The 27,876-nt window shown below is 57.6% G+C and overlaps 1 protein-coding gene across 1 annotated transcript in view; it reads left to right on the top strand.

Annotated features, from left to right (window-relative positions):
• Window positions 1-1,104: 1,104 nt before the first annotated feature.
• The window catches only part of ARHGAP23 (Rho GTPase activating protein 23), a 69,427-nt gene continuing 42,655 nt past the window's right edge, over window positions 1,105-27,876 (top strand). Inside the window, 2 exon segments of the mRNA XM_045788819.2 lie at window positions 1,105-1,238; window positions 26,345-26,506. Coding sequence (XP_045644775.2) covers window positions 1,176-1,238; window positions 26,345-26,506 — 225 coding nt within the window. The 5' untranslated portion in view covers window positions 1,105-1,175.

Genomic DNA, 27,876 nt, shown 5'->3' with positions numbered 1-27,876 from the left:
GGTGATGGTGGTGATTCCAGTGGGCAGAGTCAGCCTTCCACTTTTATTGCCTGCCTTACCCCAATCCTATTCTTATCTATCTGTGGCCTCTGCCTTCTTTTCTTCATAATCTGGGTGAAGGAATACAGGAGCCCTTTAAAACTGCAAGGCGGCACAGGAAAGAGGTAAGCATAGGCTGTAGGAAATACAGGAAGTAAGAAGGATGTCAGTTAGACAGCAGAAAGAACTTTCCGGCAGAGATGAAGGACTGTGGGACTGTCACTTCCCGGATCATCAGGAGATGGCCTGGACAGGTCCTGCTTGGGGACAAGGAAATAAGGAACTGGCTGCCGTCCACTGCAGAGCAGATCTATAAGCTGGTCCAGAGGCCTGAGCCCCAGGCTGGCTGGCTGGGGGTCTGAAGGGCTGGGGCACTTGCCAGCCTCTTTCTTCCAGCCTCCATGCCTCTGCCTCCTTGGGGTCCTGGACTGAGACTCTGCCTGTGAGGGGTCCCTAGACAGAGGGGCTGGAGCCCCTGAAATCTCCCTCCCGCCCCCACTCCCATGGGCATCACCATCTCTGTCCTTGTCTCCAGGAGTCTCTGGACGGAAGGCTCCCCAAGCCTTTTTCCGTCCTTCCCTCTCTTTAATCCTGGGTCTCTTTATCTTTGTCTCTGACTTTCTCTGCTGCTCTCTACACTGTCTCTATCTTGTCTCTGCCTCTGTCATTCTTTCTGTGTCTCTCAGCCTTTGTTTCTGACCACCTCTGTCTGGCTGTGTTTCTCTCTGCTTCCCTCTCCCTTCCTTCCTCCTTCCCTCTCTCTCCCTGTGCTTGTTCTGGGTTGGGTGCCCTTGGCCTCTTTCCTCGACCAAGGATCACCCATCAATTTGGACCGGTTCCCGGGAGGCCGGCCCAAATTGTCTCCCCGGACCACCTCTCTTCCCCAGGCTGCGCTGCCCTCTAGCTCCACGGCCCGCGCAAACTCCTGCCTGAGCCCCCTTTACCAGTCAGCTGCCCTGGGGAGAGGCGGCGGGTGCGCCCCGTCGGGAGCGCAGGGGGAGGAGCGAAGGGGCAGGCCCCGGGGGGTGAGGGGGGAACACTCCGCGCTCGGCCCCGCCCCCTCCGGCCCCGCCCCTCCCGGGTCTCTGCCCGCGCCCCCAGCAGTGCCCTGGCCGCAGAGCCGCCGCTGCCGCCCGATGAATGGAGTCGCCTTCTGCCTGGTCGGGATCCCGCCCCGCCCGGAGCCCCGGCCCCCTCAGGTGAGGGCGCTGGGCCAGGGGAGGGGGGCGGATCCAGGCGCTGCCGGGGAGCTGGCCGCAGGGCCGGGGTCGCGGCGCCCCCGCTTGGCGGGCACGGCCTGGGGCGCACGGCGCGGGCACCGCGGGCACGGCTGCAGGGAACTTGGGCTGGTGGCCGGCCGGGGAGGGGGCCGGAGCGAGAGGTGCCCTGGGCAGGGGGGCGGGAAGGAGGAAGGCTGGCAGGGGACCGGGACGCGTGCGGGGCTGCCAGGGCAGAGGACACCGACCAGGGCGGCGGTGCCAGGTCCCCCGCGGCCGGGCAGCGGGGGCGGGAGGCCCGCGCCTTTTGTCCGGGTTTTTCAGGCGGGGCGCCTGCCGCCGTTTCCTCTGCCCGAGTTTTCGTTTTCCGTTGGCGAGGCCCCGGCACAGCTGGAGGGAGAGGGAGTGGGGGAGGGGGTTCCCGGAGCGGGATGTCCTTGGCCACTGCGGCCGGACACCCCCCTCCCCGCGCCACACTCGCCCCCTGCCGGGCCGGACCGCACGACGAGCTTCAGGGAGCGGGTCTACATGTAGCTCCACTGGCTGCTGGGGAAGAAAAACAGGCCTGGGGACCCCGCGTCGCGAAGGCTCCGCTGCGCTCCCCTCCGCCCCCTCGGGCTGGCTGTGGGTGGGTCTGGGCGCGGGGTGCCAGGGGCATTACTCAGCGCTGGGCTGCTTTGCTTGGGTTCTTTCATCTGCCAGCTGCTGAAGCTGGGGAGGGGCCAGTTAGGGCCTCCGGGCCCCTTTGGAGCCAGCCCCCTACCTCCGAGCCCGGTTGCCCAGTGCTGGAGTACCCCAACACTGCACCACCCTCCTTCCCAAGTTGAAGGGCTGGACACTGTCAGGCCAGTCCATTCCTAGGTTGGAAAAGAAGTTCCCTCGGGGTCCAGGTTGCGGTCAAGGTCTGGGCTGAGGCCTCTTCCTCTTCTGACAAGGCTAGAGGACTTAGTGATGCTCTTCCTCAGCGGCCTCCCCTCCCCTCCCCTCATCCCATGTTGGAGCTGGGGTCTGGTGCTTTGCAAACTCTCTCTGAGACTGGTGTGTTTCTCAGAAGCTGGATGTGGGCTCAGTTCTCCCTCAACCTGCAGCTCTCTTCCCGGACTCTCCCTGCACCTTTTCAGCCAAAGTCTTTCCTAATTACAAACTTGAAATTCAGGATGGACAGGGGGTGGGGGTGGAGGTCATTAAGCCTGAGGCCCAGGGATTCACCCCTCACCCACAACAGCACATACTTCATCTCCGCCCCGCTACCGTGTCCACCCCCACCCCAGGCCCAGCTGGGGGTGGATGGGGTTTGATTCCATTTGGTTTTCCCCCTCTGCCAGGGCAACAGCCTTATTCCCAAAAGTGGCTGCTCTCACTGAGAGGCGCTCATTAGCATGCGATTTGAATCTCCATTACATAACCAGTCATTTCGCCTCCAAACACAACCTGAAGAAGGCCCCTAGCCCCAGCCCCAGCCTCATCCACTTGCTCACAAGGTGGTTGGGTCCACCCTTACCTAGGTGACTGGGAACCCTGGTTCCAGCATCTGAGGCCTTACCTTCCCCTTGGGAATGATAAGAGCAATAAATCCCTTTTACCTTCAATGCTGGATTCCAGGACCTCAAAAGCCCTGTGAGCGGGCAGGGTGGGTGTTAGGGTCTGAGGCCACACAGCAGTGGTGTCAGGGCTAGAATCTGGGTACCCTGATGAAATGCTGGCATAAGGTGAAGCTTTGGGGAGGGGTGTGCTGTTAGGAAAGTGGCTTTGGGTCACCATGGGCAGTGGGGCAGGCTTTCAAGGACCCCAGCCCAAGCAGAGAGGGACCGGACCCAGGGAGTAGGCCTCGTGCTGGGCTGCCTGGATGGCAAACTCTCTGCCCCCCTCATCAGGCTTGCCCTGAGCCCATGGGGAAGGGATGCAGGAAGCCCAGCTGGTCCCCCAGGGGTGCATGAGTTTTGCAGTGGATGGGAGTGGGGATGAGGGATGGTGCTGGTTGCAGAATAGGGCAGGGCAGGAGTGGGGAGGGGCAGGCATCACTTCATCCCTCATCGCAGGGATACCTAGAAGGACTATCTGGTATATAAGGTTAAAAGAGACTACAAAGAAGGAGCATGGACTAAGTTACAGTGTGAGGGACTGCGGGTAGCTCTTCAGGGGGACTTGTAGGGAGAGGCTTGCCAGCTGCAGCATCCCAGTCTGGCCTGGAACATCGCACAAGGAGGTTCCCTCCAGTGTAGCGGGTTAGGCAGGTCCCTGTGACCCTGGATTCCCAGTGTAGGAATCTGGGGAGATTCATAGGGGATGCAAATATATTCAAATAAGTGTATACGTTAGTGCCTGAAAAAAAAAATGTGTTTTTAAGGAGGCGGAAATTGCTCTCATAGTACACCTGATAGTTATAAAATTACTTCATATAATCCTCACACCACCACTGCGATGTGGGTACCGTTAGTGTCCCCATTTGACAGTCGAGGACACTGAAGCATAGAGAGTTGAGAGCTTGGCCAGAGTCACATCACTAACCAGTGACAGAGCCAGGTAAGGAAGGGGGCAATCTGGCTGCAGACTCCATGCTCTCACCCTGCCATCCTGTTTCTCAGGCTTTCCCTTGTCCGTCTGTCACTCCCACCCTAAATCTGGGTCCATTTGGGCCACAGCTCAGGAACAACGTTAACCTCTTGCTGGATTGGAGCTTGGTTGCTTGTCATCAGGGTGGGACAGGGCAGGGGACTGGAGGCCTCAGGGTGGTGAACCCTTCCGCAAGACCCCCACCCCAGCCCAGGCCAGCCCATAGCCCTTGGACTGTGGCTCAATTCATTGGTGTTTTCCTTCCAAAGGGGCATCAGCCCTGCTCTGTTGGCTACAGGGGTTCAAAGGTGAGATATTGGCTTGGTCAGGGATTTGGACAAAGCCTGGTTTTAATCATCCTGCTCTCTCTCCCTCCCCAGAGACAGCCATGAATAGGGCCTGTGGGAGCTGGCTCTGCCTTTCCCCAGCACCCCCCCACCCCCTTCAAACAACCCGCCTTTAGATCCAGGCCCCCCTATTTCATGTGAAATTGTGCCAGCTCTTTAGCAGGGCAGTGCCAGTCAGTACCAGGCGAGCATCTCTTCCCCCTGCCTCAGTGGGACAGCAGGCTGAGATGGCCCAGGGACCACACTTGGGGTGAGTTTAAAGCTCTGCGGGAGTGGGGTTATTTGTTACCTGTCAGAGTGGGTCAGGACCGGAGGGGTCATCTTGCCCAATTCCTTCATGCTATAATGGGGAAACTGAGGCCAGATAGTGCCCAAGGTCAGGTGGCCTGTGAGTGGTGGACATGAACCCAGATGTCCTGATTTCCAGACTCCGAGGCCTTGCTTTTCTCCACGCGGTTCTGTCCATGGTGCCCCCCCCGCCCCCCCTCAGTGCAGGGTTCTGGGACTGGACCTTGGGACAGAGGGAAGGAGCAGGGATGAGTGGACAATGTGTCCCGTTCATCTCTGTGTCCCCAGTGGCCAGCACAGCGCCTGGCACAGGGCGGCTCTCTATAAATGTTTGTAAAGTGGAGGCCAGGGAGTAGCCCTGCCCCTGGCCCCCCAGGGTGCCCTGTGCCCAGCTCTCCCCCCGGCATTGTGACAGTGGGTCTACAATCAGTCTCCCCCAGCATCCTGGAGTTACTTGAGGACAAGGAAAGTAATAATAGGAACCACTTCCATAGTGCTTACCACTAGGTAGGTTGGGACCTTAGCATTATCCCATTTCGCCGATGAAGAAACTGACACCAAGAGATTCTGTGGCTTCCTAAGGACACACGGCTAGTAGTAAGTGGCCGAGCTGAGGAGTTGGCTGTGCTCTTAACCTCATTCCAAGCAGCCCTGAAGGTGTGGTGTTTGTCTCCGTATCCACAGGGCCAGGCATGCAGCCAGTACTCAGAGAATGTTTGTTGACTGACTGGTTGACAGACTGTGGAGAAACCACAGAATCCTATAATCTAACCCTTTGGAAGTAGCTGGAGTTGGGAGTCTTGGGAAGGCAGCCTAGAGGCACACCCCTGTGTTATCTGTGCCAGGAGTGTCCGATATAAACCCAGAGAGGAAAGGAAAGTTCATGCCCTGTCGTGGCTGCCTTCAAAGGCTTAACAGGAGCTGCTGCCCCGCCCCCCCCCCCCCATTCTGGCTTCTCTCTTACTCTCACTCCCTCCTTCTGTCCCTGCAATTCTAAGTGGGTAGTACTGAGCAATGAGCACATGCGAAAAGACTATGGGCAGGATCGACGAGTCCTGTTCCTTTCTCATCTCCCCGGCCCTGAGATCTTCAGCCCGATGCATCCCCTTGGTGGAAGATTCTGCCCCTTTCAAACTGGAGGGTAGACGAGTATCTGGTTGAAGGCCGGCTTGTCATGGCCGCCCACGCACCTTTCCTTCACGGGGGGTGGTTGAATTTCCAGCTACCTCCAGTCCTAAACCTTAGGCCCAGGGTCATCTCCTCCAACCTCCTGAAACCCACGTGTCCCTGGGTAGGAGACCTCTTTCCCTCTGACTATCCCCCCTGCTCCCCATTTACTGGTCTGAAATCACATCCGTCATCCGCCATGTCCAGGCCACACTTCATCTGCTGACAAAGTCTGGCAGGGAGCTGGCTAAGAAAAAAGAAGCCTCAGTGTGGAGATGTCCTTCTAATATACAGTCAACCATCATCTTCTTATCCCCGAAATAATCCCTCAACGTCGTTGAGAGGATTAAATGAGGTGATACAGGCAAAGTGGCTGACATTTGGTAATCTCAACTGTTAGTAGCCACTACTGTTAAACAGATGAGAATCAATGGATGGAAATGAGAATGACATACTTTTGGCGCTATAAGGAGAAGTCAGAGCAAATGAGCTGCCCCCGGAGGGAATAAGGCTCCCGTCGGTGGAGGTGAGCACGCACAAGCTGGACTAGAAAGAATTCAGGCACTGGGTGAAGGGTTGAAACAGAAACTTGAAGGGCCCTGCTTTGGGATCAGCACCGCGTGGTAGGAAGTTAGGGGAGCAGGTGAGACCTGGTTCCTGCTGCAGGGTACCCGGGAGAGAGGGCAGAGCCCCAGGCTCCTGGGAACATGAGAGGTTGACTGCTGTGGTTGGGGGGCTGGGAGGCTCCTCTGAGGAGAGGGAGTCCTGGGAGGCTGCCTGGAGGAGGGTGGCTGTGGTTCTGAAGAATGGGAGAAGGGGGATGCCATCGCAGGCCTGGGCAGGGCTTGGGGGTTGCGGGGCAAGGAGGCAGCTGGGTTGCCAGTCCTGAAGTCAGCTCCAAAGCTCCTGGATGCCCAAGAGGGGTATGGTGGTGGCGGAGGGGGAACTGCTGCCCCCCGCCCCCCGTGCCCCAGCCTCTCCTGAAGGAGGGGCCAGGGCTACTCCCAGTGGCAAAGAGCGGCGGCCTGTAAAGAGCGGAACTGGGGAAAGAAAGACTTCTTATGCCCAGTGCATTTGGGGGCGTCTGGGGGTTGGGGGAACAGTGGGGCCTTTGTCCCCAGCCTCCAGGAATCTGGCCGAGGAGGAGCCGTCCCTGGTCTGGCTGGGCCCTCGGCAGGCAGGTCCTCTTTGAAGTGACCCTTTCAAAGCCCAGCCCGAATCCCTGGGAGGAGAGACAGCTCAGGGCGGGGCCTGGGGATGACTGAGGCCCACAAGCCAAGCATGGACCCAGACCCCGTGCCAGCCTCTTTGCGAAGGCAGGCTGGCAGGAGGGGTGTGGGCTGGAGGAATGTGGCCAGGCTGGGGGGACATGTGGGAGCCATTTAGGAGGACAACCAGTCCAGGGGGCTTGGCTGCCAAGCGTGGAAGGGCAGAGTTCACTTTGGCCCTGTGCCTGGTTTCTATCAGTCCCCAGATCGATTTCTGTCTGATTCTGGGCTCCTCAGTCCGCAGCTGTGTCTTCCTTCTAAACTTCCTCAGGGGCATGAGAACACTCCTTGGAGAGACTCTGGTGCTGGCACAGGACTAAGAGCGCCCGGTAGGAGAGACAGTGGCAGTCTGGCCTATGGGAGCTTTTCCTGCGCCTGAGAACCCCCCAAAAGGCTGGAGTGGAGACCCCCACCTTCCACCACAGTTTCCTTCTTTCTCAATGTGGAGGAAACTCTGTATTGTTCTCCAAGAGAAAGGGAGGGAGGGAGAGGGAAGCCAACCAGAGAGGGGACATCTTTGAAAATTTCAGCTGGAGGGATATTAGAGGCAACCCCCCCCCCCCCCCCCGCCTCCACATTTGACTCATGGGGGAGCTGAGGCCTAGAGAAAGGCCAAGGCCAAAGTGCAGAGGCAGCGGGGAAGGGACAGGCAGAAGTGGGAGGAGGATAGAGGGTGGAAGCCAGGTGGGAAGGGGGTTCAGGTGGCTGAGTTCTGTGTAATCCCAGGGTAGTGGAGAAGTTCCCAGAGTCAGCTCTGCTCTGCTGTGATTCCGTGAAAGGAAGCAGAGGAAGGAGCGGGTTGCTGTTGGTGGGGTTTTTTTGGACTGAGCAGTGGACAATGGCACCTTGACAGCCCAAGGTGAGAACCCTACCCCACCCTGGGGCTCTTTTCAAGTTCAAGGCCCCACACCCTGATCTCTCGGGGCATCATGGCAGTCTCTGTACTTGCGAAGATTCTTTTAAATCTTCCCTTTCCTCTTCTGAGGGTGTGGCCCCTGGTTCCTCCCCAAGAGAGGGGAAGGAGGAAGCTGAGCACCCCAGGCCCTGATGGGGGGCTGTGGGCGGTTCTGGTACTCTATCTTCCACTGGCATCTGCAGAGATGAGCCTTCATTAACTCTAATGAATCCTTGGCACCATGCCCTCCCTCTGCCTCGAAGTTTCTGGTGGGGGTGAGGGGGCAGCTGAGATTGAACCTAGAGCCCTGGAGGTGGTGGGATGTCTGCAAGAGGGAAGCGGGAGGCAGGAAATGGGGGCCAAGCAACAAGGCTGAGACTGCTGTTGGGACAGAAAAAACAGCCCCCCTTCCTTCCCTACTGGGACCTTTTCCTCTTCCAGTGGCTCCCAGACTCTTAGGTCCCCACCAAGCTCGCTGAAGTGTTATCTGAGAGGCTGGGTGTGGCCTGGGACAGTGAGGACATTCCCAGACCTGGCATATAGAGAGCATCCCACCTCTCCCTAATTTCATGGGGAGCAGGAGGAGGACCTGACTTCAGGAATTGGAAAATCAGGCAGCGCCAGATCTTAATGCAGACCAGATCTTCAGGTAAACTAACCTTCGCTCATCTGGTGACCATTTTCTATGGACGGTCTGTGTTCCCAGCTCTCTCTGTGGGCCTTGGGATCTGGATAAGTATGACACAGGCTGCCCTCAAGGCGTTCATTGTCTGCTTTTCCTACCACCCAAAAGTTTCACTAAGATTTCATAACCACGGGTTCTGAGATTTATCTCTACACTGTCTGCCTGTCCAGAGCACCCTTTGCTGCCCCCTGCCAAAATTACTAACGTAAACACAGCCTGGCCTAACTGAGGAGGCAGACAGAAGCAGGCACAAGGGAATGTCTTCACCGTGACTTCATCTGAGTGTGAATGTGGTCACAAAGGTGGGAAGAAGAGTTTCACGATAGAAAGAGTGTCGATGGGTAGAATTGCCTGAGGGGTTAGTGAAAAAACCAGTTGGTGATAAGATTAATCTCCTTTCTCTCATCTCCTGTTTCCAAACCTATCGTTAAGTTGAGGATTCTTTTATGAAACTCCTTTTGATCATTTTCAAGGGCCATCGCGCGGTGGTTGTATATTTACTGATACTAGAGCTGAGACCTGGAGAGGGTAGACAACTTCACCGAAAGTCAGCTAGCATCTGCATTTAAGTCTGCGTCTTTCTGAATCCTAAGCGTGTCCTGTGATCACTGCTACATTCCTTGACAAGAAAAAGCCCGGAGGTCACCCACCCCATTCTGGGAAGGTGGACCCTTCCCCTTGCCCCCAGCTGAGCCCTGAAATCCAAGGAGGGGTTGATGTAGTGAAGGAGAGGGGAGGGCAGACGTAATCTGGTGGTCGATGCAGGCAATACGATTATGTTCTGCTTCTCTGTGACTCTACTGTGTGCAAGGGTTCACCCTGTGTCTGCCTGGAATCTGGGTTTGCTCTTTAGTGGTATAGGGGTGCCAGGGGTGCCAGGGCAAAGCCCTTTTCCTCTTCTAAAGGTGTTCCAGCTGTTCCAGCTCTGAGTGGAAGAAGGCTTCACTGGGGAGGTGAGGCTTTCCAGGGCTTGAAAGATGGCGGGGCGGGGGGGGGGGGTGGCTGTAGAGGAGAGAGAGAGGCATTCCAGACAGAAGCATCCAGCATGAGCAAAGGCAAGGAGGTGTGAAATAGCCTGGCCTCTTGTGGCATCAGTGAGTGCAAGACCAAGTGTAGAGATGAGACTGTCAAGGCCAGCGAAGGCCAAATCCTACCCCTCCCCTCCACCATCATGGCAGACCCTCATGCCATACTAAGGAGCTTGACTTCTCCCATAGATACTTTGGAGCAGTGGAAGCAGCAGACCAAGTGAGAGATGATGAGGGCTGAAACTGGAGGTAGGGATGGAGAGGATAGGTAGGAGTGGGATGTATCACCCTCTTCCCCTTTCCAGAAACTTGTCATACCATCTCTTCCCCTTGTCTGATAAAGCCTTCCCTGCCTTCTCTGTTTTTTAAACTCCTATTCACCCTTCAATGCCCAGTTCAGATATCCCACCCCCACCCCATTTCCTCAAATATATGGGGACTTCCTCCTCTGGGCAGTAAATCTTAAGCCCTTTGAGGGTAGGGACATAGTCTTGTTCATTGCTTTATCTCCAGCTTCTAGACAAGGACCTGTTGACTGAATATTGTTGACTGATGAACAAACATTCCCATAGCACTTGGTATGCATTGTGAGAACACATAATAATAATAGGAATATTGGTGACAACTAACATTTTTTTAAAGATTTTATTTATTTATTTATTTATTTGAGAGAGAGAGCCTGATTGGGGGGAGGGAGAGGGGGAAGCAGACACCCCACTGAGCAGGGAGCCCGACTTGGGGCTCGATCCCAGGACACCAGGATGATGACCTGAGCTGAAGGCAGACACTTAACCGACTTAGCCACCCAGGCACCCCACAACTAACATTTATTGAGCATTTCTGTGCCAGACACTGCTGTGTCAAGCATTTTGCATACACTCTCTCTTTAATTGGCACAACCCGGTAGGAATAGATTATTTCTGTTTTGTGATTGTAGAAACCTCAGAGAGGTTAGTAACTAGTCCAAGGACACACAGCTAAGAAGTGGGCAAGTTGGGCTTCAAACCCAGATTCCTCTGAATCCTGTTTAGGAATGTTTATTTTTTTTTAAAGACTGTATTTGTTTATTTGAGAGAGCGAGCACAGGGGGAGTGAGAGGGAGAAGCAGACTCCCCGCTGAGCAGAAAGCCCACGGGGGGGGGGGGGCGCTCAATTCCAGGACCCTGAGATCATGACCCCAGCCGAAGGCAGACGCCCAACTGACTGAGCCACCCAGGCGCCCCTGTTTAGGAATGTTTACACACTATGCGTTACAGCCTCTTTATTTGTTGCATGCCTGTCTCTCCCTAAAATCAGAGATTGTTTCATTAATTAAAAAAAAATCCTTTGTGGACTACTGAGCTCAGGTTTGTTCAGCAACTCGTATGTGTCAAGCCCTCAACACTGAGTCCGCTCAAGGGCCCCATTCACAACTGAGAAGACAGAGACTTGGAGAGGGAAGAGACTTGACTGAGATCACAGAGCTGGGACCTGATCTGGGGCCTTTTTGACTCCTCACCCTCAGTGACACCTACTCAATAGTCCCAGGATGGGACTGGGGGCTGGGCTCTGAGGTTGATTGACTTGTTTAGGGACACACAAGGGGCAGGACTAGGCCAGGGACTGAGTCTCCTGCCCCTAGGCCAATGATGAGCAAAGCGAGTCCAGAGGCAGACCTGGGGGCCCTTGTAATTTCCCAAGTGCCAGCCCTCTGTCAGACAGGTGAGCTCCAAGGGGGTGGGGCTGACCCGGCGCTGGGGTGGGAGGGTCGGTGTCTTAAGGCGCCAGAGCCTTACAGGGCCTTGACGGAAGAGGGTGAGAGGCCTCCACCGGGCGCACAGCGTCAGTGGGATATCAGCCACGGGGTGACCCCGAAGGACCTCCAGCCGCCGGGGTGGAAGCAGCGTGAGCAGGGGCCAGGCTCGGCGCCGGGAGTGGGCACCGCCTCCTGTGGAGGGCCCCTCCGGCGCTGGTTCCCAGACCTGCCGAGACCAGCCAATCAGATAGGCGTGCTGCTCCCTATTTGTATTGCAATTTGCATGACCACACCCCTTCGCTCCCGCCGCTTAGCCACGCCCCCCAGCGCGCCTCCCAGGCCCCCGCCGCATTTCTGGCCCCCGGTGCAGGATTGGCGTAGGCGGGCTGGGGCTGGGGGCTGCGGGGCGGGGTGGGCCGACCTGGGCTGCCAGCCTGGCCGCACTATTCATAGCTCGGGCTGGCGTAGTTCGCATACTTGGCGTTTCTCACGTCTGGCTGGCCTGAGGCTGCCGCCCCTCCGCGCTCCTCTCCCCTTACCTCCTCACCGCCTCCTTTCCCTGCCTCTCCCCCCCCCCCCTTCGACCTCTCTGCCAGTCTTCCGGAAATCTAGAGGTGGCCCAGCCCACAGGAGGAAACTGAGGCCCAGAGAGGGGGCGTGTCTTTCGGCCTGGCCTCAAGGGAGAAACTGGTAGTAATGAGGCGTGTAATGAGGTGGCTAAGAGCCTGGGCTCTGCCCGCAGACAGACCAGGGCTTGCGTCAGAGCTGCCACTAGCTGCGGGACCCTGGCAAGTTCTTCAGCTTGCGGCCGGGAAGTTTTTTGGAAACAGTCAAGCTGAGACCTGGAGAAGGGATCTTCGGTTAAGAGAAGATGGGGGAGGGGGAGAGGGATCTGTGGATGTGGGGGGCCAGCCCTGCCTGGGTGGGCAGGGGCCTGGCCAGCTGGGCTAGGGGGACAGACGACACTGAAAGGGGATTGGAGCAGCTTCCCTTTTCTCCGCACCTCTTACTCCCTTATTCCAGCACCCCTACTTTCTGAATCCTCAGAAATCCAGTGGGAACTGAGGAAGGGGTAGGGGTACAAAAAGATGGCCAAAGATCTGAAGCAGCCCCTGCCCCAGATAGACTCCTCCTGGAGACAGGGTTCTGGCCAATGTGGACTCTCTCTGGAGAGAGGCTCATTTATTCCTTCTCATTCAGAAACAGTGTGCCGAGCACTCTCATATACACACCAACTCAAGAGTGATGTGAGATGGTATACAGGGACCCGGCCCAGCCTAAGGTCCAGAGGAGGTCTCTCTGGGGCAGTGGCTTTTTTTTTTTTTTTGCTGAGAACTACAGGGTGGATAGGAATTAATTAGGGTGTGGTTTGGTGAGGCAGGGAGGGAGCTGGGGAAGAGAGAACAGCATTCCAGAAACAGCCTGTGCAAAAGGCCTGGGGCTGGAAGGGTGCATGGTCCCTAAAGGAACTGGAGGTAGACCAGGGTAGCAGAATACAGAGGAAGGGGGTGTAGTGGGGTGGAGCCTGGAGGCACGTTCCTCAGGGCCTGGTGGCCACAACTTTAAAACAATGGGTCTGGACCAGAGGCGTGGTGGCAGCTTGGAATAGAATGATGGACATGGTGACGTGGTGAAGTGGATAGGCTCCGGAGACATTTGGGAAGCAGGGTCCCTCTGATGGGTGGGATATGAGGCTCTAGGCCACAAAAATTCTCATTTATTGGTTCCCAGAATGCTTTCCCAGCAACTTTGACAGGCTGCTATCCCTACCTTCATTTTGCGGCTGAAGAAGTAAGAAAGCCTGAGGGACCTGGAGGTCACACAGCCAGAAAAGGGCGAGGGCCAGTACCAATGGCAAGTGTGACGCTCTTCCCATATCAGCCTTCATGCTAGGATAGCGATCTCTACCTCCTGTCTCCCACCCCCTCAATGCCCCTGCACCAAGCGTTCCCTACCTTGTACCAGACGGGGGCGGGGGGGGGCGAGGGGCCAGGGTGGTGAATGTCTCACTTGTCTCAAGAGGCTGCTCCGCTGTTAAATGAAGGCCCGCGTGTGCAGTATGCCTGGCATACAGTAAGGGTTCAATCTTAATTACTGTTCCATGTCCCAAATTCGGGGCCAGGCAAGCGGGTGAGGGGTAGGATGGGGTTGGGGGCCAAAGGCGATGCCATCTGTCTTCTGACCACAGAGCCCGGCCCAGAAACCATCGCAGCTCCCTCTTGGGCAGGAGCCATGGGAGGCTGTTTGTCCCTGCAGAGCCACCATCCCCTCCACCCTCCCAGCTGCCTCTGGGGCATCATGGTTTGGATTAGGGAGAGGTTCGGCTCTCAGGCTGGGTGAAGGGATGACCTGGGCGGGTTGGGCAGGGCCTGGGGTGAGGGGGTGGGTGGTTTCAGGGGTGGGGCTGAGAGCCTCTCCCTGCGGGGAGCCCCAAGTACCCTGGGGGAGACTTTCGGAACCTGCTGAGACCTGCCCTGGGAGGGGATGTGGTCTCAGCTTGACTAGGACTGAGCTCTCCCCTGAAAGAAACCTGTGGGTGCACCTGTTGTCTCTGCCCAGGTGGTCGGACAACAGGGAGAAAGTCCGGAGAGGATTGTGTGGGGCCACGGGGAGAGTCACGCCCAGAGCTCTCCTCCAGTCTCTTCTGAAATGGGCTGTCCGGTGTGGAGTAGGGGAATGGGTATCATTTTGGAGCAGTGTCATTACAAGTATTCTCCTGCCTTCGGGAATGACTGCCCTGAATATGATCTAGTCTGAAAAGGGGCTCTGGCCTCTCTCCTTGACCCCTTGACCAAAGGAGACCCTTCCTAAGGTCTCACAGTCACTCTGTCCTTCTGGAGGGATCCCTGCTCCTCTGTAGGAGATGGGGAGGGGTGATCCTGGGGCGTGGTTGGGGGCTGAGGGGCCTGGAGAACGCAGTGGGGAGAGGTGGGGCGGAGGGAACCCTGCCCCCTGTGGGCTGTGGCGAAGAAGATCGGTGTGCCAGCCAGCAGGGGGCTCTGCTGCACATGGGACCTGCCTGCATCGCCAACAAGAATGCGCACCCTTCAGTGTGTAGACATGTTTTTCTTGGAGTGTGTGCATGAGAAAGCATTTGAGAACAGGGACTTGCCTCTGCGTGCACACCCTTGCGTGTGTATGTGTTACAGGTGGTGTGTAAGCATGTGTAGGCTTGGAACAGACGTGTGTGCTGAGGGGGTGAGGCCTCAGGGGGCGGAAACCCCACCGTTAGCGCGGCTTTTGCTCGGGAAACTCTGCCAAGGTTCTCAGCCTTGGGATGGTGTGACATCCCAAGAGTTTGGACATCCATCGGTCCATCCATGCCAGGGACTTACTGTGTCCAAGGTTCAGACTCCCCTGGCAGCCTGAGAGCTCCTCCTGTCTGGGATCGACGAGGGCCCCAAAGATGCCAATAGGGCCTCTGAGAAGGCATAACGGAGAGGGCTGGGAGGGAAAGGTCCTCCAGACAGGAGGTGCCCAGCTACCCTGGGCAACCTCTGTGAGCACGGCCTGCTCCTAGGCGCCATGGGAGATCTGTTCATTTGTTCCATCTTCTTTCAACAACATTCTTCAAATGCGAATTTGAATATGACTTTGCCATTTTCTTTACTGCGGTAAAACACACGTACTCTACAATTTACCATTTTCGGTGGACAGTTCAGTGGCATTAAGTACATTCCCACTGTTGGGCAACCATCACCCTCACCACCATCCATCTCTAGAACTTTGTCGTCTTCTGAAACTGAAACTCTGTGCCCATTAAACAATGGCTGACTTGCCCCTTTGCCCTCGCAGCCACCGTTCTATTTTCTGTCTCTGTGAGTCTAGGTGGCTCATATAAGCAGGATCGTGCAACGTCTGTCCTTTGGTCCCCACCTTATTTCACTAAGCATAACGTCTTCAAGGTTCATCCCTGCTGTAATTTTCTTCCTTTTTAGGACCAAATACGTCCTATTGTATGGATATACCACACTCCGTTTACCCATTCATGCATCAGTGGACGTCCGGATTGTTTCCACCTTTTGGCTATTGCGAATAATGCTGTCACGAACATGGGTGTCCGCATACTGCTTCGAGTCCCTGTTTTCACTTCTTTTGGAGACGTAGCCAGAATGGCTGGATCGTATGGTAATTCTGTGTCATTTTAGAAGGAACTGCCATACTGTTTTCCACAGCAACAGCACCATTTTGCATTCCACCAGCAAAGCATACATACAGGTTCCAATTTCTCCACATCCTCCCTATTAACAACTCTTTTTTGAGAGCCTACGGTGTACAGAGCATTCTTGTAGTACAAATCCACTTCTGAAAAGTTGTCCTTAGGAAGCTCTCAGGCTAATGAGGGAGACTCAGGCCATGCCCTTGAGCAGTCTCCAGTCTGATGGGAAAGACCCAGGCCATGACCTCTGGGAGACCCTGGACCGATATGGGACGAAAACATAAAACACGAAACACAACAACCAAACCCTGTCTGCTCTCAGGGAGCACCCAGTTTGATGGAGGAGGCATAGCTTCTTCCCTCTGGGGAGTTCCAGATGGGCCCAGACACCAGAATGGATACATGGAGGGCATGCACTGAGACAGTCAAGGGCCACTGAGTGGAGTAAATCAGGGGGTGGAGAGGACTTGTGGTGGGCCCTGTCCCACGCCAGCCTGCGGTTGCCTGGGCAATGGCCCTGCTGTTTACTTTGTGGCTGGCTCCAGACTCACCCTTTTCTGCAAGTGCTCATTTCCCACCATAAGGAAAGATGCTCTTTAGTCTCCCCTCTCTCTGGTGTCCCTGAGGAGGGGACAGGCTCTCCTGCTGGGCGGAGGCCCTGCCAGCCTGGCACCTTTGCTGTGTCCCTGGCCTACCGGGGTTCTCACATTGCCTACTTCCCCACTCCCAAAGGGCCAAAGGTCTGCTATGGCAATGGGGCCTTCTGATGACGCCTCCCTGCCTGGGGGAGGGGGGAATTGGAGCACGTGGGAGCCTGTAAGGGGCTGGCAGTGGGAGGGGGTGGTGATGTCCATGTGAATGAGTTCACCTGGGTCTGTGGACACCCCCCGAGTGTCTGCACATGTCACTGGGTCCTTGTGTACATGTGGCTGAGTTGTCTGCCTGTCTGACCGTGAGTGTGGCTGGGTGTGAGAGAGTGTGAATATCCAGAAGACAAAACAGCGGGCGCTGCCCTCGAGGGCGCTATGCTAAGTGACGTCGGTCAAACAGAGACACGTACTGTATGGTCTCACTTATATGTGGAATCTAAAAACAAGGACAAGGGGCGCCTGGGTGGCACAGCGGTTAAGCGTGTGCCTTCGGCTCAGGGCGTGATCCCAGCGTTACGGGATCGAGCCCCACGTCAGGCTCCTCCACTATGAGCCTGCTTCTTCCTCTCCCACTCCCCCTGCTTGTGTTCCCTCTCTCGCTGGCTGTCTCTATCTCTGTCAAATAAATAAATAAAATCTTAAAAAAAAATAAAAATAAAAAAAATAAAAACAAGGACAATAACAAAAACCAAGCTCAAAGGTACAGAGAACAAAGTGGTGGTTACCAGAGGCAGGGGCTCGGGGCAGGCAAGATGGGTGAAGGCAGTCAAAAGCTACAAACTTGGGGCAGCTGGCTGGCTCTGTCGTTAAGCGTCTGCCTTTGGCTCAGGGCATGATCTCGGGGTCCTGGGACTGAGTCCTGCATTGGGCTCCCTGGTCAGCGGGGAGTCTGTTTCTCCCTCTGCCCCTCCACCCACCCGCCTTGTGCGTTCTCTCTCTCTCTCTCTCTGGCAAAAATAAATTAAAAAAATCTTAAAAAAAAAAAAAGGGTACAAACTTCCAGTTATAAAATAAATAAGTCACGGGGATGTAATGTAGGGCACGACGACTATAGTTAATAATACAGAATTGCATATTTGAAAGTTGCTAAGAGAGTGAGATCTTAAAAGTTCTTATCACAAGAAAGAAACTTCTGTAACTACGTGTGGTGATAGATGTTAAGTAGACTTACTGTGGTGATCATTTCGCAACATATACAAATAGTGAATCATTAGGTTGCACACCTGAAACTAATATGTGTGTCAATGATACCGCAATAAAAAAAATTTTTAAAGGAAAAAAACCAGCCCAAACCAGCTTGCATTTCTTGAACCCCTACTTTGTGCTTAGGACCTGTGCTAAGGACTTTCTTTAAATTACTTAGTTTTCCCAACAACCTATGAGGGGGAGATGAGTGTCATTCCCATTTTACTGGTGAGGAACAGAGGCTCAAAGAAGTGAGGTAGCTTGCCTGAGGTCCCACAGCCAGGAAGTGGTAGGGATCGGACTCAGACCCAGAGGTCGAGGACTCCGGACGACTCCAGAGCCCGTATGCTAGCCCCTGAGCCATGCTGCCTCTGGGACAGGCGGGGACTCTGGCTGCTGGGATTGTGTCGATCCCTCCTTGCAATGGCAGTGGGATCCCTGGGAGGGCAAGGGCTTCATGCTTCCTCCTCCCTTTCCTCCTCCAGCCTTCCTGGGCTCTGGCCCAGTTCGAGGGTGGGAGAGGAGGGCGTCACAAACTCCCCAACTCAGGGCAAGCCTGGCTCTGGATGGGGAGCACGTGGGGTCTGGAGAGACCCTTTGGACCACCCTCTGCCCCATTGGCCAGACCGAGTGGGGTCCCCAGGCTCCCTGTGACGCAGGGTTATGGCACACTGAGCTTGTTGAAGACACAGGCTTGCTGGGCCGGCTCATCAGCTTGGCCTGTTAGGGCATGCCAGGACTGCGCAGCAGTGGTGCTGGGAACCAGGCATCTGAATGGGGCAAAGGGGTGGAGGAGGACCGGGGGAGGCCGCCCTTGAGCGGGGAGACTGGGGCAGGGGTCAGAGGCCCAGGCGTGGGCTGGGCGGGCATGCCTTGGGTATCACATTGCCTGCATGCCTGGGATGGATGGGGACTGGCGGTGGATTTGCTCTGTCTGTGTGTGAGGTTGTGGGGTGGTTGCAGTGGTGACTATATGGGACCTGTCAGAAAGTCATAAACGTGGGATGATTCTCTCCAGGTAGGAGCATTGTTTGTCATGTGGTTTGGAGACCTACATTCTGGGAGGAGGCACTAAGCGAGCCAGAGAAAGGAAAAGCAGGCAAATTGACCCTGAACCCCTCTCTCTCACTTCCTGAACCACAGGCCTTTAGTGGTATGCTTCTCTCTCTCTCTCTTTTTTTTTTTTTTTTTTTTGAGTAGGCTCCACGCCCAATGTGGAGCCCAACGCGGGGCCCGAAACTATGACCCTGAGATCAAGACCCAAGCTGAGATCAAAAGTCAGACGCCTAACCAACTGAGCCACCCAGGCGCCCCTGCTTCTCTTCTTCTATACCTTGACCTATGGGCCCCAGGAGGCTTTCCTCCTCTTTCCCAGTTCCTGCTTGTCAGGCTGGCCCTGCAGTCTTCTGCTTCTATAACCCAGGCCACCCTGGGTTTGGGAGGTCTAACCTGGAAGGCCCCCCGACCCCACCCTCAAGCAAACCGTCCCCTCATAGAGAGATGCAGCCCTGACACAGGGGCTCCCTTGGTATGTGGGGGTCTCCCTTGGTGGGGGTGAGGACAGCTGGCATGGGCCTGGATCTGGAACTTGGGGACTCCTTAAGGTTTCAGGAGCTGGGATGCTAGTAAAACTATAAGCATCCTGAGGTCAAGATATGTATTCGTCTTCTCCAAGGTGTCCCAGCCCTTGGCCTGGCTTCTGGCCTATAGCAGGCACTCAAGACGTGTTTGTTGAATGGATAATCGAGAGGGTAATAGAAAGAGATCTGAGTTCGTCTGGGATCGGGGTTCAGCTTAGTAAAAGTGACATCTTGAGCCAGGCACTTGCCCTCTTTGAGCCTCGGTTTCTGCATCCGAAGAATGGGTGTAACACAATCCCTGGATAGTCAATTCTTAGGGTAAATCAGTGAAAGTGCTTTCAAACAGTAAAGAATGATTATCTCATTTGGAGAGAGGAAGACTGGATGCCCTCCCCTTGGAGGTGCAGCCCCTGAGAGCCCTGTCCCAGGGACCCTCAGCAAGATAAAGGTGAATGGATTTTGCAAGCTGGTCAAATTAGAGGATGATGGGAGGGACTGCTCAGCGGGGTAATTCCTGATTTGGGGGGAGGAAGCCGGGGAGGGTGCAGGGGAGGAGGACTCACACCAGGCAGGAAGGCTTGGAATAGAATCTCAGCAACGCCTGGTATTTCCCAGCCCTGGGCCCCATCCCCCCAACCCTCTGGGACCCACCCCACATTCCTTTCCCAGAGGAAATGGGGGAGGGGGCTGAGAGGCTCCCCAGGCCTGTAGAATCATCTATTCAAACTCTGTACAACCTTCCAGGCCCTACTGTGTGCACCTCTTCCTGACATCCCTGTAGAGGCAGCTGGGCAGAGGGGGTGGGGTGGGGAAAGCACACGTTTGGGTTGGAAGAGACTGGTATCCCCTTGCTGCCCAGCCAGGTTAGAGGGCAGGAAGTGAACATCGTATATGTTTTATCATTTCCTAGGTCTCTGAACACAGGAACCCCGGCTGCTTCTCTGCCTCGCCCCTCCCCATAGCCCTCAGAAACCCCAGCAGTTTCAAGGGAAGTGGATTCTTGATCCAGACCCACAGTAGCACCTGTTGGCCGTGAGAAGCTCTGTGCGGCACGAGGGGGGAGAGTCACTCCATTTCCTCAGAACCAGGGACTGGGCTTGCAGCAAGAGGAAAGGAAGTCAGGCAGCTGGGAGGACTTACTGGCTGCTTACCGGGAGAGCAGGCCAGACTCTGAAGGAAGACCTCCCTATGGCTGTTGCCCTCTGCTCTGCTCGGGGCCGCAGAGTCTGACGTGGCCGAGGACAGCTTGGTGGGGCTCCCAGCTGGTCTCTGAAGGCCTGACCTTGGTGGCGGCCGGACAGGGAGGCACAGGACGGGGAAGGGCAGGAGTGGGCCTGACCCAGAAACCTTGGTTTTCTAGTGACGGAGGGGCGGGGGAGGGTGCTAACGGAGAGGCCAGGTCAATGCTCCTCCTGACTGCGGTTCTTTCCCACTCTGCCCCTAAGCCGTCCTGACTCAGCGCTGGTGGCAGCCTTGCTCTTCCCGTCCGGCTTCCGCCAGGGTGGGGGTGGGGGTCCAGCTCCTGCACAGGGGGCCCGGCAAGCGGCAAACAGGAAACAGGAGAACAAAACCGCTCCCTGGCCCCCACTCGCCTGCCTCACCCTTACCCTTCCTCCTCCCTTCCTTCTCCCTCCGTTGCTCCTGCCCAGCCCTGTAGTCCTCTAGTTCACTTCCCTCTGCCCCGGCCCCCCTCCTCTCCTGCCCCTCCACCTCCCTCCCCTACTGCCTCCCACCCAATCCACCATGACCCACCACTGCCCTCGCAGAGGACACAGGTGATGAACTGGGGGCAGGCAGGGGAATGTACCCCTTCTGCAGGGCTCTCCCTTCTGGCGGCTGTCCCTAAAGGGCCCAGCCCTATGGTTCTTCCTCCCTGAACTCCTGGATTTGGGAGCTGGAGTTGCTCCCCCACTGCAGCCTCCCTTCCCTGGCTGCTGGCTAGAATTTGGATATAAGATCCAAAGTTGGAGTGAGGGGCGCTGGGCGTGGAGCTCTATGCGGCCGCCACAAGCCGAGCGCTTGAGGGCCTCCATTGCCTTCCCGCACTATTGGGGCATAGCAGGGGCCCTGGGCCACAGTGAGGGGCTGTGGCGAAAAGCACACTGCGAACCATCACAGGAGACAGAAATGGTGGTGGTGTGCAAGTACACACCTACCAGCCACGGCCTCTGCCGGCCCCACCCGGGAAGGGGCCTGGGAAGAGAGAGCCAGGAAGGGGAGGCAGGCAGGGTATGCCATCAACATGGGCTTCCTGTCTGACTCACAAGCTGAGGTGGGGGGGTGGCCAGCTTGGAGCCCATTGTCAGCTTGGTCATGGCCCCTGTGGGTGGAACTAATGGGCAGGGGTCCTGGGGAAGAGGGTTGGTCACAGTTCCCTACCAGAGGTGGTGGGGACTCCATGGGCAGCATTAGGGGATGTCGTAACTCTGGCGTGGGGTGTTCGGGTAGTCTGCTCAGTGCTGAGCCGTGTGTGTGGTGTGTGTGTGTGTGTGTGTGTGTGAGTGAACTGAGGGGTACAGCATCCATGCATGGAGTGTGTGTCTCTGGGTCATGTGTGCATGTCATCTAGCGGCCTTCGTGGGGGTCTCTGTGGGGTATGTGGGGAGTGTATGGGAGGGTGCATAGGGGGGTCTGGTGTGCTTTTAGGGACAGGGTGGGTATGCTTGCAAATGTGTCTCCGTGGGGTGTGTGGACCATATATGCATGGGAAGGTGTCCACACACAATGTATATGTGAGGCGAACAGTGTGTTTATGTGGGTCTGTGGACGGAGGGAGAGTGAGTGTGAGTGTGTGAGTGTATGTGTGGATGGGAGAGGACCGTGTGTATAGATGTGTGTGTGTGTGTGTGTGGTGTGGGTCTGTACAGGGTGGGCACGGTGTGTGTTTACATGTGTGCATCCGTGTGAGTGAACGTGTTTCTCGGGCACGTGAAGCTGGATGCGCGTGTGTACCGCAGAGGACAACGTGTGTGGGCCTGGCCACGCTGTGAGTTTTTGTCGCGAGTGGGAGGGTGAGGGTGTGTGTGTACGTGTGCGCCCGTGCCCGGGGTGTGCAGCGTGTGGCTGCGCGGGGGCGCTGTATAGTGCCTCCCGCGCGCGTGTGTGGGTGTGTATGAGTGTGTGGGATCGGGGCGGCCTCGCACAGGGGCCGCCCCGGAGGGGGAGGCGTCTGCCCTGCGCGACTCGCCGGCGTGTCCGGGCTCAGGCGCCTTCAGCCAAGAGGCTCGGGAGGCGCGGAGCTGCTCCAGCCGTCCTGCCGCCGTCCGCGCGGGCCGTCCGTCCCCTCGGGGCCCCTGGGTCCCGGGCCCGCGGCTCCGGGGGGCGGGCGGGGACCCCCGGGGCCCGCCTGCCACCCGGGGGGCCGAGGACGCCGCCGGCCGGGCGCCGTGGAGCGGCGAGGGGCCCCCGCGCAGCGCGCCCCGCTCCGGAAGCCCGGCCCGCGGTGCACTGGGGCCGGGGCGGCGGCCGGGTCCTGGGGCCCCCGCCGGCTGCTGCGCTCGTGGGCAGCGCCGTGTGGCGCGTGGAGCGCGCGGGGGCCCGGGGCTGGCGCTGGGAGCGCGCCGTCGGCGTGGACTGCAGCGCCCCGGAGCCGCGCTGCCTCTGGCTGCCCTGCCTCGCCCACAGCGACCGCCGCGCGCCGGGGCCGCGCCGCGCCAGGGTGAGCGCCGCGGGGCTGCCGGGCCGGGGCGGGGGCCGAGCGGGGGGTCGGGCCTCGTCGGGGCGGGTGCGATCCGGCCGCTAACTCCTTGGGATCTTTGAGCCGAGGGCGCCCTGCCTGCTGGGACCGATGCCCCTGAGTGGGCAGTAAGTGAGGAGCTGGAGAGAGGCGGGGGAGGGTGGCAGGTTGTGGCGGGGAGCTTTTCCGGGGGTGCTGGATGTGGACACCCTCCCCCCCCCCGTCTGGGTGGTGGCCTGCTGTGGCTCCAGCCTCTTGACTGATCCGCAGTGGACAGAAGGGACCGGGGTTGTTTGGAGAGATGCTGGGGCACGGAGTCCTGAGGAGTTTGCCGGGCAGGGACCCGAGTCAGAGGCAGGCCAGGGTGGTAGTAAGTGGAGTGGAGGGCACCACTCGGCCCTCTCCTTGGTAGGGGCGGTGGGCACAGGGGCACAGGAGGGTTTGCTAGTGGGCACAGGAGGCTGAGGTGGCAGGTAGTGATCTCAGGGTGAAGACTGACAGGGCTGGCGATAGGGGGTGGGGACAGTGTGTCTGATGTCCGGGATCGAACAGGCTGGTAGGGCGTGAGTCACAGTGGGCGCCATGCCCGGCATGAACGCTGTGCTCCCTGCAATGACCTCTTTCTGCTCCTACGGGGGGAGGAGCAGGACTCCTGGGTTCTGGTTCCTGGTGTTGCTAACCCACCACATGTCCAGTTCTAACTTGTGGCCCTGGGGCCATCTGCCCTCTTCCCACCATCAGCTGGCATTTCTGGATGTCTCTTTCCTGACACAAGGCTGAGAACATTTGGAGATAGATCTGGGCCAGGAGAGCGGTAATCAGTGATGTCCCTGTGTCCCCCCCCAGCCCCTCCCTCTCCATCCCCTTGTCTCTGTGCCTCCCCCAGAGTGGCACAAGTGGGGATGTGTATGAGCTGAACCCCTTCCCAGTCTAGTCGCCTTTCTGTTCCCATTGCTGGCTCCGTCTCTGTTTCTGTGTCTATCCCCTCCTTCCCTGTCAAGACGAGAGCCAGACCCAGTGTTGTCCTGGGTCAGAGGGAAGGAGAGGAAATGTGCATTATAGCATGAAGGACTGAGGTTTAATCCAAGGAAGAACTTCCCACAGGGGAGCCGCCAGATCTAGCTGTTGATGGGGACTGTGGTGTATCCACTTCAGGCAGGGATGTAGTAGCTGTGGCAGGGGGGTTACCACACTGACATTCTCAGGAGCTGGGTGGAAGGGCTGGGGGAAGGGAGACTGGGAGGAAGGAAAAGAGGAAAGGGAGAGGCAGAGATAAGGGAGGGGGTGCCAGTGGTGCTTGGGCCAAGAGGGGACCTGAGAGAAGAAGGCCTGCCCCCCTGTCCTGGGTTATAGCCAGGCCCCCAGAGAGGGGCACCCCCAGGCAGCTGGCAGCTCCAGGCAGGATGTGTGCCGGAGGAGGGGTGGGGGGCGTGCGGGGACCTGTCCCAGCCACTTCTTGTCACTGGGGCAGCTGGTGGCTTAAGCCTTAATCCAGGACACTGGCAAAACAATGGGCCCTGCAAACAGCCTCAGCTCTGAGCCCAGGCAGCGGGCGTGCAGGGGAGGCAGCCCACACTGGGGAGGAGCAGGGGCTTCTGGTAGGAGCAGGCAGGGAGGGTCCCCCAGGCCCTCTTCTCTCCCTGATCAGTTCCTTGCCAGGTCAGCAGAGATAGGAAATCCAGGGGATTTCAGACCTCAGCAGAATTCCCAGAGAATTTTCTCCTCTGGACTCTTCAGATCCCCCATGGGGGTGTGGGGCTCAGAGGAACTGGCGGGGCTCTAGCTACCCATGGAAGGAGCCGAGGGGCGATCACTGGGTCTCCTGCCCCGTGCTGGAATCTCAGCCAAGGCCTCCTGGACTGAGGAGCACCCAGCTTTTGCTCGGACCCTTCAGGGGAATGAGCACTCCCAACGTCACCTGGTAGCTTTCCAGATGGCTATGATGAGAATGGTCTCCTGGGCCTGGAGCCTCGCTTGGGCCCCCTGCACCTTCCACCTGGCAGCGTTCGCTGGGACCGCCGCTGTCATGTTTTTCTTTCATCTTCTGAGACTTGAGGGTCCACCCCCTCTCCCAGGCCTGTCTGACGATAGTCCTACCTCCCACTCTATACAGAAATTCCCCAGCAAGGGCGCCTGGTGGCTCAGTCGGTTGAGTGTCTGCCTTCGGCGCAGGTCATGGTCCCAGGGTCCTGGGATCCAGTCCTGCATCGCATCGGGCTCCCCGCTCAACAAGGAGTGTGTTTCTCCCTCTCCTCTCCCTCCCCCAGCTCGTGCTCTCTTTCTCTCTCTCAAACAAGTAAAATCTTAAAAAAAAAAAAAAAGAAGAAGAAGAAGAAGAAGGAGGAGGAGGAGGAGGAGGAGGAGGAGGAGAAAAGAAAAAAGAAATCCCTAGCAAAAGGGCTGGGCACAGGGCTGACTTCCACCAGAAGTGTGAACAGGCTGGGGGATGGATACAGGAAGGAATGTCTTAGTATCGGTTCATCCAAGTGGCAACTTTCTCCAGCTCTTAGGCAGGGGAGAAGGGGACTTACCTGGGGCGGGGAGGTCCTTACCCTGGAGCCAGTGGGCTTCTTCCCTCTATACCCAGCTGCCTTCGTTCTCCTGCGGACTCCTGCCTGGTACCAAGGAGGAGTGGGGGGTTGAGGACTGTCGAGAGCAGGAGTGAAGGGGCTTCTTGCCCTCTGCGGGTTGGATGAGGGCCCTCGGATAGGTTAGGATGCCTGCGGTTGGGGGTTAGAGAACCCCGAGGGAGGCATCCTGGCTTTTCACTCTCTTCTCCAATCTGCCGTCCGCAGCCCTGGCCACACATCCGTCTGACACCCTTCTGTCACCCACTTTCCCTCTCTGCATCTGTGCGGGGGACCTGAAGTGAACCCTCTCTTAGGCGGTGTCCGTGCACTTCTCCCTCTTGCCCCAGAAATGGACCTGTGTGCCCCCAAACCCTGGTCTTCAGACATCCTCTGCCCTGTCATCTTGGGGAATCCCAAGTATTCCATCCGGTTGGCCAGAGGGCAGCGGAGTGTCTCTCCCACCCCCACCAGCTTCCCCTCTCAGGGCCAGCGAGCAGCCAGGCCTCTGGCTGGGCTCCGGAGCCTCAGGAAGTCCCTTCAGTTGTCTGGTGTCCAGGCCGCTCCCTCGTGGCTCTAGTCCCCCACCTGCTGCCGCTGCGGCTCGTAAAGGACGCGTGTGCGCGCGCCAGTCTGTCGGCGCGCGCGTGTCTGTATGTCTGCAGCAGATGCCGTGTGCCTGTGTCTGTATGTACATGCGTGTGTGAGACCCGTGTGCACACATTTGTCTGAGTGTGCATGTGTATACTCCTCTTTGTGTCCGTCCGTGTGCACATTTGCACAAGAGTGTGCTGCTCTGGGTGTGTGGTGTGTTCTGTCTGCAGGAGTGCGTGTGGACGTGTCTGTGTCTGCCTGCGTGTGTGTGTGTGTGTGTGTGTGTGTGTGTGTGTGTGTGTGTGAGAGAGAGAGAGAGAGATGGCGCAGCAGGCACTTCCCAGGCAAGAAGGCTGTGTGTCCTGTTCCTGGAGCATAGTAGGTGCTCAGTGAACGTTCGCTGACCGGACCTGAATGAACACCTGGCTGGCTGTGGGGGACTTGTTTCCCTGGAGGCAAGGGTGTCAGGAGGCGATGGAGGGGAAAGAAAGAAAGCAGCAGCTTTGGGCTGATGAGGGTGGAAGAGGAAGGAAAGAGGAGAGGAGGAGGAGGTCGGGAGCAAGGGAGGGGGCCTGGAACCCAGGGGGGGGGCGTGCCCACGCTCCCCACCGCTGCCCAGTCCCTCCCTCCTCCTGGCTGCGGGAGGCAGTGTGCCGACTTGGGATCGTGGACCACACGGCCACTTGACCCTGTCTCCCTGTGCTCCCACAGGTGCCACTGGGCCCGAGAGATGGGTGCTCCTCTGGGCGCCCCCTCCCCTGGCAGGGGCCGCGGACGCTGCTGCTGCGCAAAAGTCTCCAGGATGGCTTTGGCTTCACCCTGCGCCACTTCATCGTGTACCCCCCTGAGTCAGCCGTGCACTGCAGCCTGAAGGTACAGCAGCCGCCCCGCTGGCCCGGCCTCACGGAGCTTTAAAGCGGGGAGGGGAGTTTCCTCTGCACCACCCCCTCCACAGCCCTTCTTCTCTGGCCTGGGTGGAGGGTCGCTGAGAGGCAGGCACAGCCCTGGCTGGGTCATTTGCATTGTGTGAGTGTGGACAAGCTCCCTAACGGCTCCAGGTTTGGTCTTCCCAGGAGAAGGGGCAGGGTGGCCGGTTCGGGGCAAGGAACTTGTGGGGGGAGCCCACCCCCAGACTCTTGGCCTCTGGAAAGTGAACAGCTTTCTCGGAGAGATGGAGTTCTGGGGACACTTTGTCCTCTTGGGCTGCTTCTGAGCTGGGTTCGTTGCCCCCTCCCTGGGCTGAGCTCTTGGGGAATCTGTCTTAACACACCTCGGGACTCCTCCTGGAGTGCTCTGCGCTCTGGAGAGCACCACGCTGGGAGGCAGCTGCCCTGGGTTCTAATCCCAGCAGCTCCTCCCTCACTGGGGACCTTGAGGGGGTCTCACTCCTCTCTGGGCTCCATTTCTCCTGCTCTAATGTGAGGGCATTTATCTACTTGACCCCTGAGGGCCCTTCCAGCCCTAATATAAATGTCAGGTTGTCTGAGTCCAGGAACCAAGGCTGCTGTGCCCAACCTACAGTGTGGGCTGAGGGGGGAGGGCCTCCCTGCCAGGGAAGCAGGCGTGCAGGGAGACAGTGAGGGGGCCCTAGGCAGGAACCAGGGCTCCCCAGGAGGGCCCTGCTCCCTCCCACCTCTCTCCCAGCAGGGAAGGAAACAGATTTATTTTGGAGTCAGTGAACCCCATTCTCCTCTTCCCTCAGGGCTGGGACCAGCTGTTGGCGGTTCTCCCTTGGGGAGCTCGGTCCCACGTGCCCGAGAACCAAGGCCTTGGGTTTCGCTGCCTGTGTCTATGGACTTGCATGGCTCTCGTGTGTGCAGCCGGATGCACAGTATACCAGCCGTGTGCAAGCGTGCTTGTCTATCTGGGCACGTGCATCCGGGTATCTGTAAATACGCATCTCTTATGCACGCCACTGTGCACCGTCATCCGTGTGTGAATCTGGGAGCACCTGCATAACGATTCCCATCGGCTGCAGTTGTGTTTAAGAGTATAAGCCGAGGGTGATGGTGTGTGAGAGGGAGGGGCACAGCCCCCCTTGACGCCCAAGGACCCCAGCCTCCTAGGTCCCTGGAAACTCCAGTCCTTCCTTTCCTTTTTCCCCACAATGTCCCTCCTACCTGGCCCCTGCCGCCTTCTCTCAGGGAACCCTGCTGAGGGGTGACCGGGACAGAAGCAGCCTGAGTGGTTGAGGCTGGGTGGTAGGCCTGTCTCAGAGAGCCCTCGTTCATGTGGGGCTCTGG

Source organism: Ursus americanus, chromosome 23 (assembly GCF_024610735.1).
Source record: "Ursus americanus isolate L20-20 chromosome 23, mUrsAme1.1.p, whole genome shotgun sequence".
In the NCBI taxonomy this organism is placed as follows: Eukaryota; Metazoa; Chordata; class Mammalia; order Carnivora; family Ursidae; genus Ursus; species Ursus americanus.
The sequence above is the reverse complement of the archived record's forward strand: the minus strand, read 5'-3'. Positions and strand labels throughout refer to the sequence as shown.